At 47.9% G+C, this 16,253-nt stretch overlaps 1 protein-coding gene and 1 long non-coding RNA gene across 2 annotated transcripts in view; one reads left to right on the top strand and one right to left on the bottom strand.

Annotated features, from left to right (window-relative positions):
* The window catches only part of LOC310702267, a 25,830-nt gene extending 21,017 nt beyond the window's left edge, over window positions 1-4,813 (bottom strand). Inside the window, exon 1 of the long non-coding RNA XR_014523419.1 lies at window positions 4,520-4,813. This is a non-coding gene — a long non-coding RNA (uncharacterized lncRNA). The remainder of the gene's footprint in view (window positions 1-4,519) is intronic.
* Window positions 792-14,250, top strand: TRIM41 (tripartite motif containing 41). Its single transcript, XM_083492120.1, has 6 exons — window positions 792-2,286; window positions 3,942-4,037; window positions 4,820-5,050; window positions 5,974-5,996; window positions 10,048-10,175; window positions 12,348-14,250. Exons 1-6 carry the CDS (start codon window positions 1,339-1,341, stop codon window positions 12,869-12,871), a joined length of 1,950 nt encoding a protein of 649 aa, XP_083348246.1. The 5' UTR covers window positions 792-1,338; the 3' UTR covers window positions 12,872-14,250.
* The last annotated feature ends 2,003 nt before the right edge of the window (window positions 14,251-16,253 follow it).

The following is a 16,253-nucleotide window of genomic DNA, read 5'->3' on the forward strand; positions in this document are numbered from 1 at the left end:
CCCCGAAACAGTGGATGCGTGATTTTTTTGATGCTTTCTACAGAGGAAGACATGGTCTACAGTATCATGGTGGTTTTATTTAATTTGAATGAAAAAATCATATGAATTCACGAGGATCCGTGTAGATCCGCCTTTTACCTTTTTCCAATCTGGGTCCACAACTCCCCCAACACAAAGCACTGATCTGGTTTTATGCAACAAAGGCCTACTCTACTCAAGCTGTCCACTTAAAAAGCCTCTCCCAGGCTGCATTCTGCATTCTGACAGCGTTGTTTTTGTAAATTTGAAAATTAACTATTTCACACGAAAAAAGAGCCTGCTCTTTCTGGCATGCGACTCTTTTCCTTGCTGGTAAAATCTTTGGCATTTTGCATCTGCTGCTGCGTGATCACCGCTCAGCTACCCTGAAATACTCGATTTTCTTTCCTTCCTTCCTTGCAACTGTTGCGGCCATAATCGCAAGCCTGGTGCACTTTTCATCCCTACTCAGGAAATTCCTTCTGGAAATCTGCATTCAATTCCATCCCAGGAGCCCAGCTGGTGCCCAGCCCCAATGCATGGGTCCTTCTGGGCCCAAGCAGCCCAAGCCTTTCCTGGGACCAGAAACCCGCTCGGTGGCTCTTTCACCCACTTCCCCTTCCAGGCCGGCTGCAGCTCCGCCTCGCTCGCCCATCTGCGGCACCCTAGGCGACCATAGAGACGCAAACAATGTAGAGCGGCCTCCGGTTTCCGGCGCATTTCCTCGAAGGAATAGGGCTTTCCTGTTTAGCGGCCGCGGCGGCTTCGCGTCTCTCTAACCCTGGAGCTCTTTCAGTAAAGCAAGCGCTGCGAGCCAGCCGGGAACTCGGTGTAGCCCAGAGGATTCGGCTGCGGGTAGAAAGGCCCCGTTCTCCCCACCAGCCACCGCCTCCCCGCCCCCCTCCCACGCCGCATCATAGAAACCCCCCGCGGGTTGCTAGAGCGGCGCCGTAGCCCCGCCCTTCTCTTCCGGCGCCGAGGAGCACTTAACCGCCATAGAGACGCGGGCGGCGGCGGCGGTGGAGCCTCGGCGTGGCCAGTTGGGCGGCGGGAGTGGAGCGCGTGCCGAGGCGGCTTCTTGTTTCAGGGCTGGGCGGGGGGAGCCCGGAAGGGCCTCGGGCGGTTGTACCTGCGACCAGGTGAGCCGCGGGGCGGGGCGGGGGGTTCCCCTCGGGCGGCGTCCCCATAACACAGGCGCCGTGAGGAGAAGGGCTCAGCAGTGCCGAGGGGAGCGGCCTTGTGAGCGGGAGGAAGGCGCCTCCCTTCAGGGGGGGAGGCGAGAGAAGTGTGTGGGGCGACTGGGAAGAACTCGGGGTCCCCATGGCGGCGGCGGGGCCCGCCAGTAGCGGCTCCCGGGCCGCCCCCAACCCGGTGGCGACCCTCCACGAGGAGGCGGTGTGCGCCATCTGCCTGGACTACTTCATCGACCCGGTGTCCATCGGCTGCGGCCACAACTTCTGCCGCGTGTGCATCACTCAGCTGTGGGGCTCGGGCTCGGAGGAAGGGGACGACGCGGGCGCCTCCGGCTCGGACGGAGGGTACGGGCCCGGCTCCGACGCGGGCGCGGATGACGGAGGGGTCGACGACCTGGGGCCGGAGGAGGACGCCGACCCCGACGAAGACGACCTGGAGGACAACGAGTACTTGGATGATGGCGGGGACATGGAAGAGGAGGAGGAGGTCGTGTCTCGGGAGGAGGAGTTCGACGACGAAGAGGACGACGTGTGGGATGATGAAGACGAGAGAGCGTACTGGGCCCAGCGCCCCGGGTCCGATGACATGTGGGACGATGACATGGGGAACGACTTGCTGTTCGACAGCTACGACGACGACGAGGTGATGGACGAGGAAGAGGAGCCGGAGGATGAGTATACAGTGCCCCCGACCCCGCCGACCCCCCAGATGCGCCCGGCTTTCAGCTGCCCCCAGTGCCGCAAGGTCTTCCCTCGCCGCAGCTTCCGCCCCAACCTCCAGCTGGCCAATATGGTGCAGATCATCCGCCAGATGCACCCGCAGCCGTTCAACTCCGTGGCGGTGTCCACGGAGGCCGTGGAACTGGCGGCGGCAGGGGATACATCCGGATCGCCGTCCGTGTTAGTGGCGGGACGAGCTCTGAGTGCTGAGCGAACCCTGTGCGAGAAGCACCAGGAGCCCCTCAAGCTTTTCTGTGAGGCAGACGAAGAGCCCATCTGTGTTGTGTGCAGAGAATCGCGGGCCCATAAGCACCACAGCGTCATGCCGCTGGAAGAGGTTGTGCAAGAATACAAGGTATGCAGGAGGCTGGGGTCAATGTGAATGTTAGGACTGTACAGTCTGAACCTATAGTACAGTAATACCTCAGGTTAAGTACTTAATTTGTTCCAGAGGTCCGTTCTTAACCTGAAACTGTTCTTAACCTGAAGCACCACTTTAGCTAATGGGGCCTCCTACTGCCGCCGTGCCACCAGAACACAATTTCTGTTCTCATCCTGAAGCAAAATTCATAACCCAAGGTAATATTTCTGGGTTAGCGGAGTCTGTAACCTGAAGTGTATGTAACCTGAAGTGTCTGTAACCTGAGGTACCACTGTATGCGTCCTCTTGCTTAGGGGAACATCTGTTGTGTGTGTCGTGCTACTGGCAAAGAGGCAAGGGGCGTAGCCCTGTGCCAGAACTTATGCAAAACATCCCAGGTTCAAATCCTAACATTTCTAGTGAAAGCCTTTTATGTAGCAAAGCTAGGATAGTCCACTGACTGAGTTGCATCTTGTCAGAGTTGACAATATTGGACTAGATGGACTTAGGGTGTGTCCGTTTAAGGCAGCCTTCTATTCATAAAATCTTTTATTTTTGGATTAGGACTTTAGGAGTTTTCTTTTCTAACAATTGCAGTCAGTTGATCTGTATGATAATTGCTGATATGCAGTAAGAAACAATAAAGGGATAAAAGCTCTATTGTTTAACTTCTATTACTCTTCAAAGCATTTCATTTGTATTTTGTGCCTAACATCCTGTTATATAACTAGAAAACCTGTATGAAGAATGCATGAATTTTATGTTTCACTTTATGCACACCAGTGGCACAAACTTTGGTATGCCACTTGTGAGTGGCATGCAGATGTGTGTTGAACTTTTTTAAAAAATGCTGCATGTAGCTTCTTTTTAGCTTTATTACTACTACTAGAATCTAAATTTTGCACTTTGGTTTCCCTCTGTGAACATTGATGTGCAGTACAGAAAGCTCAATCTCCTTCAGGATGATGTATTTGTATGCATTTCTTCATGCAACTAGGTCAGTAAGACCCTGAGGGGCAGAACAGAGGAATGAGAGATAACATTAAGCAAATATTTTCCATTGGACACTATCTGATTTCAAATCCTTTATTAAAAAAACAGGCAATAAGCTTTGATAGTTTAACCTCCACCCCCCTGAATCCTTAAGCTATAGGGACTAGAAACTTGTGCTCCCTTTTCTAAACAATAGCTGAGATTTTCAGGATTTGTGGAAGCGGTTGTGTGGAGGCTACAACTGTTTATACCAGTTGCATCCAAGTGTGACAAGTAGGTGGCCAGAAAGCAATGATCTGAAAAGTGGAGGCATGATATAAACCTTTTTTTAAAAGGGAAAATGTCTTTGAGTAACAAGAAGTTTATTCCCAAGCTCTTACTCCAGGCATAGGCAAACTCCGGCCCGCCAGCCGTTTGGGACTACAATTCCCATCATTCCCAGCTAACAGGACCAGTGGTCAAGGATTATGGGAATTGTAGTCCCAAACATCTGGAAGGCCGGAGTTTGCCTATGCCTGTCCTACTCCTTATGTATGAACAGGAAGCTCTGTAAAATGTAATTGCACCATTTATTCTATTTGCAGTGTCTTTAGAATTCAGACACTGAAGCAACTTGAATGGCTGTTTCTCGAAGGTTCTAGTATTTTATTTTTCAGGCCAAACTTCAAGGCCACTTGGATCCACTGAAGAAGAAACTGGAGACTGTTATGAAGCAGAAGTCGGTCGAACAGGAGAAAATAGCAGATCTCAGGGTAAGTTACAAGCTTATTTTATCCTCCTGCAAACCACCTGAAAAGAAGAGAGAGCTTGGTTTTTTTCAGATGATGGATGCACATGTTGCAGCAGGTGGAATCTTGGAAGAGGCATTTTCTTACACGAGAGAAAGGGGGAAATGTCTAAGATGGTACCTCCCATCCCCATTATTTTCTAAGTTACATTTCATATTTTTTAAAAAAATGTTTCCCATTGATCAATGTTTGTGGATTGGTTGCATTGTTTCTATGGATAGTACTGAGATTCCGTGCTTATAATGTCAATTCTGTAGCTTATAAAGGGGCTTAAGTAAAGGTTAAAGGGACTCCTGACCGTTAGGTCCAGTCGTGGCCAACTCTGGGGTTGCGGCGCTCATCTCGCTTTATTGGCTGAGGGAGCCGGCGTACAGCTTCCGGGTCATGTGGCCAGCATGACTAAGCCGCTTCTGGTGAAACAGAGCAGCGCAGGGAAACACTGTTACCCTCCCGCCGGAGTGGTACCTATTGATCTACTTGCACTTTGACGTGCTTTCGAACTGCTAGGTTGGCAGGAGCATGGACCGCGCAACGGGAGCTCACCCCGTCGCGGGGATTTGAACCGCCGACCTTCTGATTGGCAAGCCCTAGGCTCTGTGGTTTAACCCACAGCGCCACCCGCGTCCCTCATAAAGGGGCTTACCTGCTAAGAAAAGAGGTGTATAATTCCACTCTGCTTCGCCATGAAACCTTTGCTCCAGCCACCTTCACGCTTGCTTTCCTCACCCTTACCTATCCTCCCGCAGAACAAGATGAAGCTCGATATGAAAGACTTTGAGGCGGACTTTGAGCGGCTGCACCAGTTCCTCATTGGAGAGCAGGCACTGATGCTGCACCAGCTGGAGGACCGCTACGAGGTGCTTCTTGCCAGCCAGAGTAACAACGTCTCCCACCTCGAGGAGCAAGCTGCTGCCCTCAGCCGCCTCATTGCAGAAGCGGAGGACAAGAGCAAGCAGGATGGCTTGCAGATGATCAAGGTGAATGAATCCCTTTTCTACTTGCCTGGCTTCAGGGTGACCAGTGGCCAAGAATCTGCCCAGCTGTGGTGCCACAGTGATTTACAAGTGGTACAGTGGTACAGATCCTGGACACAAAAGAGTTTAGTGTAGGATTGTGGGTTTTTTTAAGTGTGAGTTTGCTATATGGAATTCGAGTAGCTCTAATTCAGGGGTCAGCAAACTTTTTCAGTCCACTGTTCCTCATACCTTGTCAGGGGCCGGACTATATCTTGGGGGGGGGGGGGATGAATGAATTCCTATGCTCCACAAATAACCCAGAGATGCATTTTAAATAAAAACACACATTCTACTCATGTAAAAACACGCTGATTCCCGGACCGTCCGCGGGCCGGATTTAGAAGGCACTTGGGCCAGATCCGGCCCCCAGGCCTTTGTTTGCCTACCCATGCTCTAATTCCATGAGACAGACTTGTCTTCGACGATTCCAATGCAGGGGTGGGGAATCTGTTGCCTTTTATATGTTGCTTGAGTACAACTCCCCTCATTTCTGAACTGTTGGCCATGCTGGCAGACAGATGGAGTCCAGTGATGTCTGGAAGATAACACTATTCTTTCTCTGCTCATAAAGTCTAGAATGTAAGACCACCACCACCACCAATAAGACCACCCTGTGCAGGAAATAATAATGTTGAAGATTTGGAGATTCTAAGGGTGTTGACTTCATAAATTCCCTGGGCAAATCATCATTATATTCAGTCCTCCTAAGGGTTACGTCTGAACATTCAGCCCTTCCTTGTACTAGGAAGTCACTGCTGCGTGCTCCCTCTCAGTAGGACTGGAAGAGATCAAATCTTCATCTTAAGTGGCTACAAACTCTTAAATTTTGTTTTTCCCCACATTTGCCTGTCTTCCTGACTTTTTTGTCTCTTCTTTTTTTCTAGGACTTCAAAGGCACTTTAGTCAGGTTGGTTGATCTTGGTTTTTGCTTTCAATTTCTCCTGTGTGTATCTGAAAGGCCTTGAGATGCTTGTTAGTTTTCCATATGCTCATTTGATCAAACTCCATGAATGATAAGAGATCTGCAGCTTCCACAGTCCATAAATCTCTGGCACTGGTGTCTCAAGGCCATCTTAAGGTAGCCTCTGCTTTGTCAGCCGAGGTTCTCCAATTTTTGCCATCAGCTGCCCACCCCCAGGGGAAAATACGTTTGAGGGAATAATCTACCGTATTTTGCGCCCCATAGGACGCTCCGGCCCATAGGACGCACCTAGTTTTTTGGGGGGGGGGAATAAAGGGAAAAAAATTATTTTTCCCCCAGGTGCGGGGCTGGAAGAACCAGGTCGGGGAACAGTGGGAAGGCACGCTCTGCCTCCCCGCTGTCCCCCGAGCTTCTGGGGCTGGCGATGGGGAGAAGTGCGCTGATCCCGGGACTGCAGGCAGCTCTGCGCCGCCATCCGGAGTGGGGCGGGACTTAGCGCTCCGCTCCGGATGGCGGTGCAGAGCTGTGCTGAGCCGGGGATTGCAGGCAGCTCTGCGCAACCCTCGGAGCCGGTCTCCCGAGGGTTGCGCGGAGCTTCCTGAAGCCTGGAGAGCGAGAGGGGTCGGTGCGCACCGACCCCTCTCGCTCTCCAGGCTTCAGCGAAAGCCTGCATTCGCCCCATAGGACGCACACACATTTCCCCTTCATTTTTGGAGGGGAAAAAGTGCGTCCTATGGGACGAAAAATACGGTAATGGCTCATCATGCACCGACCTTGCTGAAGCAAAACAGGTTTGGGGCTGGTTAGCCTTTGGAATTGCTGCAGTATTTCGGTGCATGGTGGCATAGTTGCTACTGCTTCATAAAATCCAGATCCGCATAAAAGGTTTTTCACAGAGTCTAATTGAAGCAGTGTTCGAAACTCCCATTGTTCTAATCGCATTTTGCGACGGGGAATTTCATTAGTTCGAGCAGTTTCTGAGCTGCGGGTGCAGTGCTGCACCCAAGATTTCAGATTAAAACTGCAGAGTGGAAGGAAAGGAGGACCTTTTTCCGCCTCCCCACTTCCAGGTACTCTCTGAAGACTGGAGAAGAGACCCTCTTAAGAATATTGGGGGGGGGGCGACAGCGGAAGGAATAGATCATGTGAAAAATGAACTTCATATTTTAGCTGCAGTTCCTTCATTTTCAGCTTTGTATTGTTATAAAAAAGGGTGCCTAGACATTCAGTTGCTGCACCCATAACCGAGGTTTAATGTACCATTTAGCTCCTAGCTTTCATACCTCAGTTTCTAACACTGAATTGAAGTCTATAATTGTGTTTGACTCTCCCAAATCAAGGGAAGGCAGAGTAACTTGAAAGGCTAAATGTTTACAGAGTGGGTATTCAGAAGCTTTGTTAAAACACATAGTAACGTCTTAACCAGCAATTTCTCCTTTGAGTCAACAGACAGGTGTTTGTGTAAGCTATCAAAAATGACATTTCCCGGCACTGCTAAAATTTTGTTTTATTTATTCATTTCGTAAAATTTCTTTACTGCTTGTGTTTTTTATTTTTAAAAAACCCTCAAAGGAGTTTACAAAAAGAATAAAACAGTAAGATTATCATTAAAAAAAATTGTTTACACAGCTATTTAAAATATGTGCTAAACTAAAAACATGAGAAAAATACATCTGTGGTAGGCTTGTCTGAACAAAAATGTTTCTAGAAGGAGCTGAAAAGAATACACAGTGGAGGCGCCTGCCTGCTATCAAACTGCTGGAAATAAGGCCCCATGAACTGGTGTATGTTTTCAAAGTCACTCAGTACTTTACAGGTGGATGAAAAGAAATAATTACATTTTTAAAAAAATCAGGTTTTTTATTTAAATTGGATTTTTAAAATAAAATGCTTTTGGAGGAAAAAAATCTTTCTAAAGACAGTTTTCTATTTAAGTTACATTATAGTCCAAAGGCCATCAGGAAATAAGGATTTGTTTCAAGTTTTTCATGTGTGCTGAAACTCAGTCTAAGTTTTTTTAAAAAATAAAATAAAAATGTTTAACCACATCAGTCAACAAACATGGATACATATGCTATAATGTTATTGCTTTAGTTAAACAACAACAACAATTTATTATTTATACCCCGCCCGTCTGGCTGGGTTAAATTAGTTAAACAAATTTAGTTAAATAAATGATTATTTTTCTCCTTCCAATAAAGTACAGCAGAAAAGTTGTCCAAATATAAACAGTTAACTTATTAAACCTCATAATAATTTCATAATTATCTATGTATTTCTAATAGTATAACCGAATCAGTAATTCTTGATATAACTGTAAAAACTACTCTGAAAATGTATTATTCCAAAAACGAAACCTTCACCTCGTTGTAAATATTAAGATTATACCAGCAGGAATGCCTTTCTGTAAAAAAGTGATTTAGATCAAGTCTTACTGACTAGTGATTTAAATTGTGATTTACCGTATTTTTCTTTCTATAACACTCACATTTTTTCTCCTAAAAAGTAAGGGGAAATGTCTGTGCGTCTTATTGAGCGAATGTGTGGTCCCTGGAGCAGACTGGTCCGAGTGCAGAGGCAAAAATCAGATCCCGCGTCACGGAGGAGGGAAAGCTGTAGAGGAGGCTGCTGCTTTCCTGCATTCTGCCTCAGGTTCACCCCAAATTCACCATCAGATCACATAGCATGTCTATGGCTACAGCCCGCACCAAAAAAATCACGCACCCACTGTTGCCTGGGGCTGCAGTGGTGCAAAAACGTGGTTACAAAGCACAGATCCACATGGATTCTCAGTATTTTTGCATTGGGCTACCCCAAACTCACCGTCAGATCACATGTCTGTGGCCACAGCATGAAGCACAAAAATGATACATCCACTGTTTCATTCAGAATTTTTTTTCTTGTTTTCCTCCTCTAAAAACTATGTGCGTGTTATGGTCAGGTGCGTGTTATAGAGCGAAAAATACGGTAAATCAAATCCACCCTGGTACTTTGCCTAACAGTCTGGCTCCCCTAGACCTGAGGTTCCCCTCCCCTGACCTCCAAGACAGTGTGCCCCTGAATACCAGTTGCTAGGAGCTTCATTCAGGTTCTGCCTGTGGACCTTCCCGGGACATCTGATGGTCCACTGTGATGTCCAGTGTCAGGGAAGAGTTAGAAGTTTCCAGTTTCTCAGAGGGAGAAAGCATTCCCCAAGGGGGGAAGGAGAGCAGTGAATCTAATAGAAGACAACAACAGGGAGGGACCAGCTGTTCACAGGAAAGGGAAGGGTTCAGTTCTAGCTCAGATTCGGAGGAGGGGAGATAGAAGCCAGCTCTAGCCAGGAGGTTAGAAAAAAGAGCAGGAAAGCAAAAGGAAGGGCGCGTTCGACATTTTGAGAGTGGCTGATCACGGAGAAGCAGAGCTCAGAAGGTATCTGAAATAAGTGACTCTGAGGAATAATATTTAAGAACCGTTTATAAGATTGTTTTGTTAATACGCAATAAAAGTTATAAAAGAACAAGAAGCGTTTGTGTGGGGATCTGAAGAGGACAATGACCAGTCCTGACATCCAGATTCTGGACTAGATGGGCCTTTGGTCAGATCCAGAACAGCTCTTCTTATGTTCCCATTTTTTTACTGCAAAACTGTTAACAAGTTCACAAATCTATGGATCAATACTTTGAGCTCGTTACGGAGAGCACAGCGTACGAGAAGTAAGCTTGGAATCTTGGCAGAATTCATTGAACCTTGTTCTTGAAGGTGAGGACCAAAAAGTGAAAAGCCACCTTGTCGTCTCACCTCTTTGCTGGCTTAATCTCCTCGCTTCTGTTCCCTCTCAGTGTGCAGTGTTCTTGTGTTAAAAGCAAAGGATTGAAGTGGACTGTTAGGTGCCGCTGCAGCAATATGGAGGAGATTGGACGAGCCGAGCTAGGAATAGCCCCATGTCCCATTGTGGTGTGGGCGGTCGTGTTCCTTTCTTCTGACCCAATGCTTTATCCCCTGGCTGCCAAGCCCACCCTTAACGTATTTGTGCTCTAAATTATCAACTTGCCAGGTGTGAGAACATTACGTTCCAGGATCCAGAGATGGTGCCAGTGGATGCAGGAAAGAAATTTCGAAACTACTTCCTTATAGACGTCTTAATGAAGAAGATGGGGAAGATCTTCTGCCAAGTCCCTCAAGGTAAAAGGCTCCTGGCTCCTCCTTGCTGCTGTGTCTCCTGCTCCTGTAGTCAATTGAAGCAACTGCTTAAGGGATGTGGATGGACTTTCTTTTGCCTCATGTAGGGCTGCTGTCCCACGCTTTATGGAGGTTAGGAATTGGCTTTTGTGCAGTTGCCTTAATGAATTGCAGGAAGCAGCTGATTCTGGAGAGATGTCCTTACCTAGAGGGGCTTATAGACTGTGGAGCGGGGAGAAAAGAGGGAGGCTGGGAATGATCAGCAACCTGTGTGAGTAGGGGGAAAACTTTGTGGTGTAAGTGGGAGACTCGGAACAACGAGGTTCTGGGAAAGATGTCCTGAAGTACATACTTTAGATCTTTTTAATTGGCATGTTGTCTGGTGAATTCCACTTTGACCGTTTTGGTGTTTGTGCTGAAATTCTAGTTTTGCTGTGCTGACTGTTTGGCCGTAGTGATAAACATTCATTCATTCAGGTTGGGATAGCAGGCTTGTTGGGTTTTGAATGTCTTATTGAGATTTTTCAATTTCATTGTTCTGTATGGGACTGACAATAAAGAGTATCATATCGTATCGTATTCAGAGGCACCAAAGAGAGGGGAAAGTTCTGGTGAAAAGGGGTGAAGGTGGCTGTTGCAAGGCATAAAGCTGTGTAATGGGAGTTTGGAGGTGGGAATGGAAGAGGGGGGCAGGATAATAGTGTGGGAGAGAGGTAGAGCAGTGGCAAGCTTCAAAAGAAAAGGCTTTTGCAGTATAGCTCAGTTGGCAGAGCATGAGACTCTTACCCTCAGGGTTGAGCCCCACGTTGGGCAAAATATTCCTTCATTGGACTAGATGACCCCCCCCCCCCAAATCCCCTCCAACTCTGCAGTTCTATGAAAAGACAAAAAGCATTGAGATTGTCTTTTGGAGGTAGTGCAGTACAGTGGTAAAGAGACTGAACTGAAAACCAGGAAGTTTCACCATGACCATTAACTCACTGGGTAGTCTGAGATATATGACTGTTCCGTAAGCTTCTGCCCTGTATCTGCTATCATATCGGTGCTGATTCACCATCTTTATGGTTAAAGCTTTGGGAACACCAATATAGATAGGAGCTTCTTTCCACTCACCATCAGAATTTCATACACTGACATATCAGAGTTGGCCTGAGTGGGAAGCTGACCACTAGGCTGGTGTGCTAGGGCTATGTCTTTATTGATTTCCCCTCCTTCTCATTCTGTATGAACTGGTGAAATTCTAGAGCTTGGAAAACCACTTTTTATGCTGTGATTCTGCTCTCATAATACATCCATTAAGGTAAAAAGGTAAAGGACCCCTGGACAGTTAAGTCGAGTCAAAGGCGACTATGGGGTTGCAGTGCTCATCTCGCTTTCAGGCCAAGGTCCACTGACAGCTGTCTGGGTCATGTGGCCAGCAGGACTAAACCGCTTCTGGTGCGGTGGGACACCGTGACAGAAACCAGAGCGCACGAAAACACTGTTTACCTTCCCGCTGCAGCAGTGCCTATTTATCTACTTGCACTGGTGTACTTTCTGCTAGGTTGGCAGGAGCTGGGACAGAGCAATGGAAGCTCACCCTGTCGCAGGGATTCAAACTGCTGGCCTTCTGATCAGCAAGCCCAAGAGGCTCAGTGGTTTAGATCACAGCGCCACCCTCCTCCCTAAAACATCCATTATATTGTATGGGAATGAGCAGAGGCCAATCTGTCGTGTAAAATATGCCAAGGCCGAAGTAGTTGTCTTCACGGTCATGTTGCATGTGTGTAATTGAGCAAATGAAAGATTTTAATTTTGTATAGGGTGTAAATCTTGCGCTGCCACTTGACCACGCCTGTATTAAAGACTTCCTGCGTATTTGCATAATAAACTAAAACGGTTATTGCCATCCACGTGGGCTAGAAACTGCTGAATTAAAACCAGCTGTGAGAGTTCTCCTGTTCTGTGAGAGGTGGTCACTGCCATGCCAGAGCCCTTCTTAAGGACATGGTTCCATTCAACTCTTGAGAGTAACTTTGCTATTAACCTGCCCTGAGCCATTTGAATAAGGCGGGCTATGAATCGGAGGAATTCCATGCTTGGAACCTTCTAAATGTCTACGGAACCAAATGCGCAACCTCCTTTTTTTTAGCGTTTTGTTTTCTTGATCTCTTTCCCTCTCTCTCTTTCCTGCAGCTGAATTGATTCTGGACCCCGAGACGGCCCACCCGCGCCTCACCGTTTCCTCGGACTGCCTCGGCGTCCGGCTCGGAGAGCGCTGGCGGGACCTGCCCGACAGCCCCAAGCGCTTCGACTCCGACTACTGCGTTCTGGCCTTGCAGGGTTTCACCTACGGCCGCCACTACTGGGAAGTGGAGGTGGGGGGCCGGCGGGGGTGGGCTGTGGGGGTGGCCCGCGAATCGGCCCGGCGCAAAGAGAAGTCCGCCGGCGGCGGCTCCCACCAGAAACGGGAGATCTGGTGCGTGGGGACCAACGGCAAGAAGTACCAGGCTCTGACGACCACTGAGCAGACCTCCCTTTCCCCATCTGAGAAGCTCCGCCGCTTCTGCGTCTTCCTGGACTATGAACGGGGCCAGCTGAGCTTCTACAATGCCGAGAGCATGGGCCATATCCATACCTTCAACGCCTCGTTCCGCGAGCGCATCTTCCCCTTCTTCCGCATTCTTTCTAAGGGGACCCGCATCAAAATCTGCAATTGATACGGTCGCTGCTGTTTCTCTTGCACGTAGCTAAATGCAACCCCCTCCCTAGCGATAAATCCTCCTGTCACAGCCGATTGACCCTGACAAGATCCCTGGTCTGTTTCAGTGTTGGACCTTGGAGGATTCCTTACCTTGCTGTCTTCTTGTGGGTTCGCTCTGAGCAGGGATTCCCACCCCCACTTCCATACATCTATTATTGCACAGATAACCTTTTTTTGGTGCTCGGCCAGATAAATTTTTATTTCTTTCCTGTGGCTCACTTCCATCCTAGCAAGAATCTCTTTCTCTTCCCCCACGGGGTTCTCTTTCCTCCTGTCCTCCAGGATCTCTGGGACCTGGATCTCTCTGACGAGCTGAGGCCCATTTGGCATGTGGTTCTCTGACAGTGGTGGCTGAGTAGTCGGAGGTTCATCTTTGACATTCCAAAGACACTAGAACTGTCTTACGCCAGGCCCTCAGGTCTTGTGGATTGTGTTAACGTTTGGTGCCCAGACAAGATAGCTAGTCCCAACATGTTCTTGGAGCTGTATCCAGTCCATGCTGTGAATCAGTTCGTTCTCTCCCCCCCCCCCCCGTCCCCCTGCCTTGCCGTCCCAAGGCACCAGTCGCCTCCTGAAACCACCTAATAGTGGTGAGTACGTCTAAATTCAACTCTACACAGAATTGTCCAGCCTGGTTTCCTGGTTCGGGTATAGTTCCTTCTTCAACTTCCTCAGTGTCTTGTCTCCTGATGATCTCCTGTTTTGCATCTTCCAGTGTTTACACACACATCAGATTTCATTTTATTTTTACGGAACGCAGTTTTGCCCCTCTGTTCCAGGTGTGGTTTGGATGCCCCTGTTTGTCCCTCTTTCCTTTTATGTTATCCCCATCTCTTTTACCTGGAGGGAGGTATTCATCAATACTACTAGTGAGATAGAAAGATAGATATAACGGCCATTTGGGAGGTGGGGGTGGAGAAATGACAGGTCCAAGGGTGGTTGAGGTCCAAGGGTGGTTGTTATTTTCTGGGGCACCATTGGAGTGCTGTGGCTCTTGGGATGAATGTAATCCCACTAGGAGCTTTGGTGATCAAACTTCATCACTGCTGCCTCACACACCCCTCACCCTTGTAGGACTTAATTAACTTATTTTTAATTGCTTTTTCCTCTCACGCCCCAGGATCTGCAGTGTGGAGTCTCTTCTCTCCTGACTGCAAGACACTGGAGGCTTAGCTGTGCCAGCTGTTATGTGTTGGTTCCCCCGCCCCCTCAATTCTTTTTGGCATTACAGAGCTCCTTTTGAACTATTTTTCGCTATATATGTAAAAAAGACTTACAATGGAGATCTAGTTTTTTGGGAAAAGTTGAGTAAATAAATACAATTCTACAAGTGAACTCTTGTGTTTATGGTCTGTTCAAATATTGAAAATGGATGGGGGGAAATGGCAAGGTGTAGTGTGTTCTTTTTCTCTTAGGGCTGCCATACAACCTCTGGGTCTTCCTAAGAAAAGCGCGGGGTATCCTGGTTTTTACTTTTTGAAATATGGCAACCTCTCTCTCTCTCTCTCTCTCTCTCTTTCTCCGACACACAGAGAGAGGGAGGGAGGAAGTATCTATACAGTGGTACCTCGGGTTAAGTACTTAATTCGTTCTGGAGGTCCGTTCTTAACCTGAAACTGTTCTTAACCTGAAGCACCACTTTAGCTAATGGGGCCTCCTGCTGCCGCTGCGCCAACTGAGCACAGTTTCTGTTCTCATCCCAAAGCAAAGTTCTTAACCCGAGGTACTATTCCTGGGTTAGCGGAGTCTGTAACCTGAAGCATCTGTAACATGAAGCATATGTAACCTGAGGTACCACTGTATAGGGAAGATGGGAAACTGCCTTATGGTATGTCAGGCTGCTGCACTATATTGTCTCCCAGGGTCTCCCAACCTTAGCTGGAACTGGGACCTGCTTGTATGGAAAATATTCATTCCTTTCTAGCTGTCAGTAGATACCTGGGCCAAGTGCTTTTAGCCCTAGCTGCATTATTGGCCTTGTCGCCATGGATGCAGGAAGGATCTTGGGAAGAAGTCCCTCTGTTTCTTTCTTCCAAGCTAGTGATCTGACAGGCACTGTGTGAGCATAGACCTGGCTGCTGGATTGGGCTAGGAAATCCCCAAACGTATGCCAATAGCCGGAGTGCATTTTTACTTGTCCCCCTCTCAAAAAACAACAACAAAACGCCTTTCTAAAGTTTTAAATCACTCTGATGCCACAGTGACTGCAGAACTCTCATGTTAGCGGAGATTTCAGAAAATACAATTGCTGTATTAAAACTTTTACATTCTGCCTGACAAGAACCCTCAAAGGCAGCTGACACTGCAGAAATTGATACATAACAGAGACCTGATTCTTTTTTTAAAGGCCCAGTAATGACCACATAAGCTGAGCCCAAAACTCTTCCGCCTTGTGTGGAGAGACACACAAATCTGGAGTGAAGTCCCTAAGGCTGGCGTCTTGTACGTTTCCTTATGGCAACTGCTGCTGCCAAGCTGGTGCTAAATGCCTTGCTGTGCTTTCATTTGGAGCACAGCAGCAAGGCCGAGAGAAGGGTCTTGTCTTATCTAGGCAGCCCAGGACTTCCATACACACTGCCCCGGCTTGCACCCCGGGGAGGTCACTTGGTTGTTGCCAAAAACAACACGGGAGGCCACGTCTACAAGTCTCCCTGCACCACCTGCAACAAAACTGCTCTGGGTTTTTCCCAACCCCCAAACCAGATTTGGGGAGGGTGTGCGGGGAATGGAAGTTCCATTGCGCAAATGGAGCAACTTCATTGGTGAACACTCACTAAGCTTTCTTAGTTTGTGTTTGGTCTCGGCAGTGTTCAAAACCATGACAGGATGATTTTTTACATAAGGCAACATGATACTGACCATTTTATACCGGTCTGTCATAATCCCAAAGCATGGACTTTGTTTCACTGCAGCTCTGCATTGAATTAATGGTTGCATTGGGTTTTCTGCCACAACTCTGAAGATCTCTTGACAAGTTAGGGTCTCAACCAACAGTTACTATCAGTGGGAATTTGGGATGTTCCACCCATGTGTGTCCTAACTTAACACTAAACCTCATTTGCTGTTGACCCTCTTTGGCAGGGGTCAGCAAACGTTTCCAGCAGGGGGCCAGTCCACTGTCCCTCAGAACTTGTGTGGGGGGGAATGAATTCCTATGCCCCACAAATAACCTAGAGATGCATTTTAAATCAAAATACACATTCTACTCATGTAAAAACACGCTGATTCCCAGACTGTTTGCAGGCCGGATTTAGAAGGCGATTGAAAGACCGCAGGCCTTAGTTTGCCTACCCATGCTCTTTGGAAACACACTGGGTGTTTTTTAGCAGCAGGGGGAA

This window comes from Podarcis liolepis (genome assembly GCF_965112155.1).
Source record: "Podarcis liolepis genome assembly, chromosome: 2".
NCBI lineage: Eukaryota > Metazoa > Chordata > Lepidosauria > Squamata > Lacertidae > Podarcis > Podarcis liolepis.

What these genes read in the sequence shown, in the direction of transcription:
- TRIM41 (XM_083492120.1), top strand. Translation starts at nt 1,339, where the DNA reads ATGGCGGCGGCGGGGCCCGCCAGTAGCGGCTCCCGGGCCGCCCCCAAC. An exon ending in TTCAAAGGCACTTTAGTCAG is followed by an intron (nt 5,997 to 10,047) that starts GTTGGTTGATCT and finishes TCAACTTGCCAG; the next exon opens with GTGTGAGAACATTACGTTCC. An exon ending in CTTCTGCCAAGTCCCTCAAG is followed by an intron (nt 10,176 to 12,347) that starts GTAAAAGGCTCC and finishes TCTTTCCTGCAG; the next exon opens with CTGAATTGATTCTGGACCCC.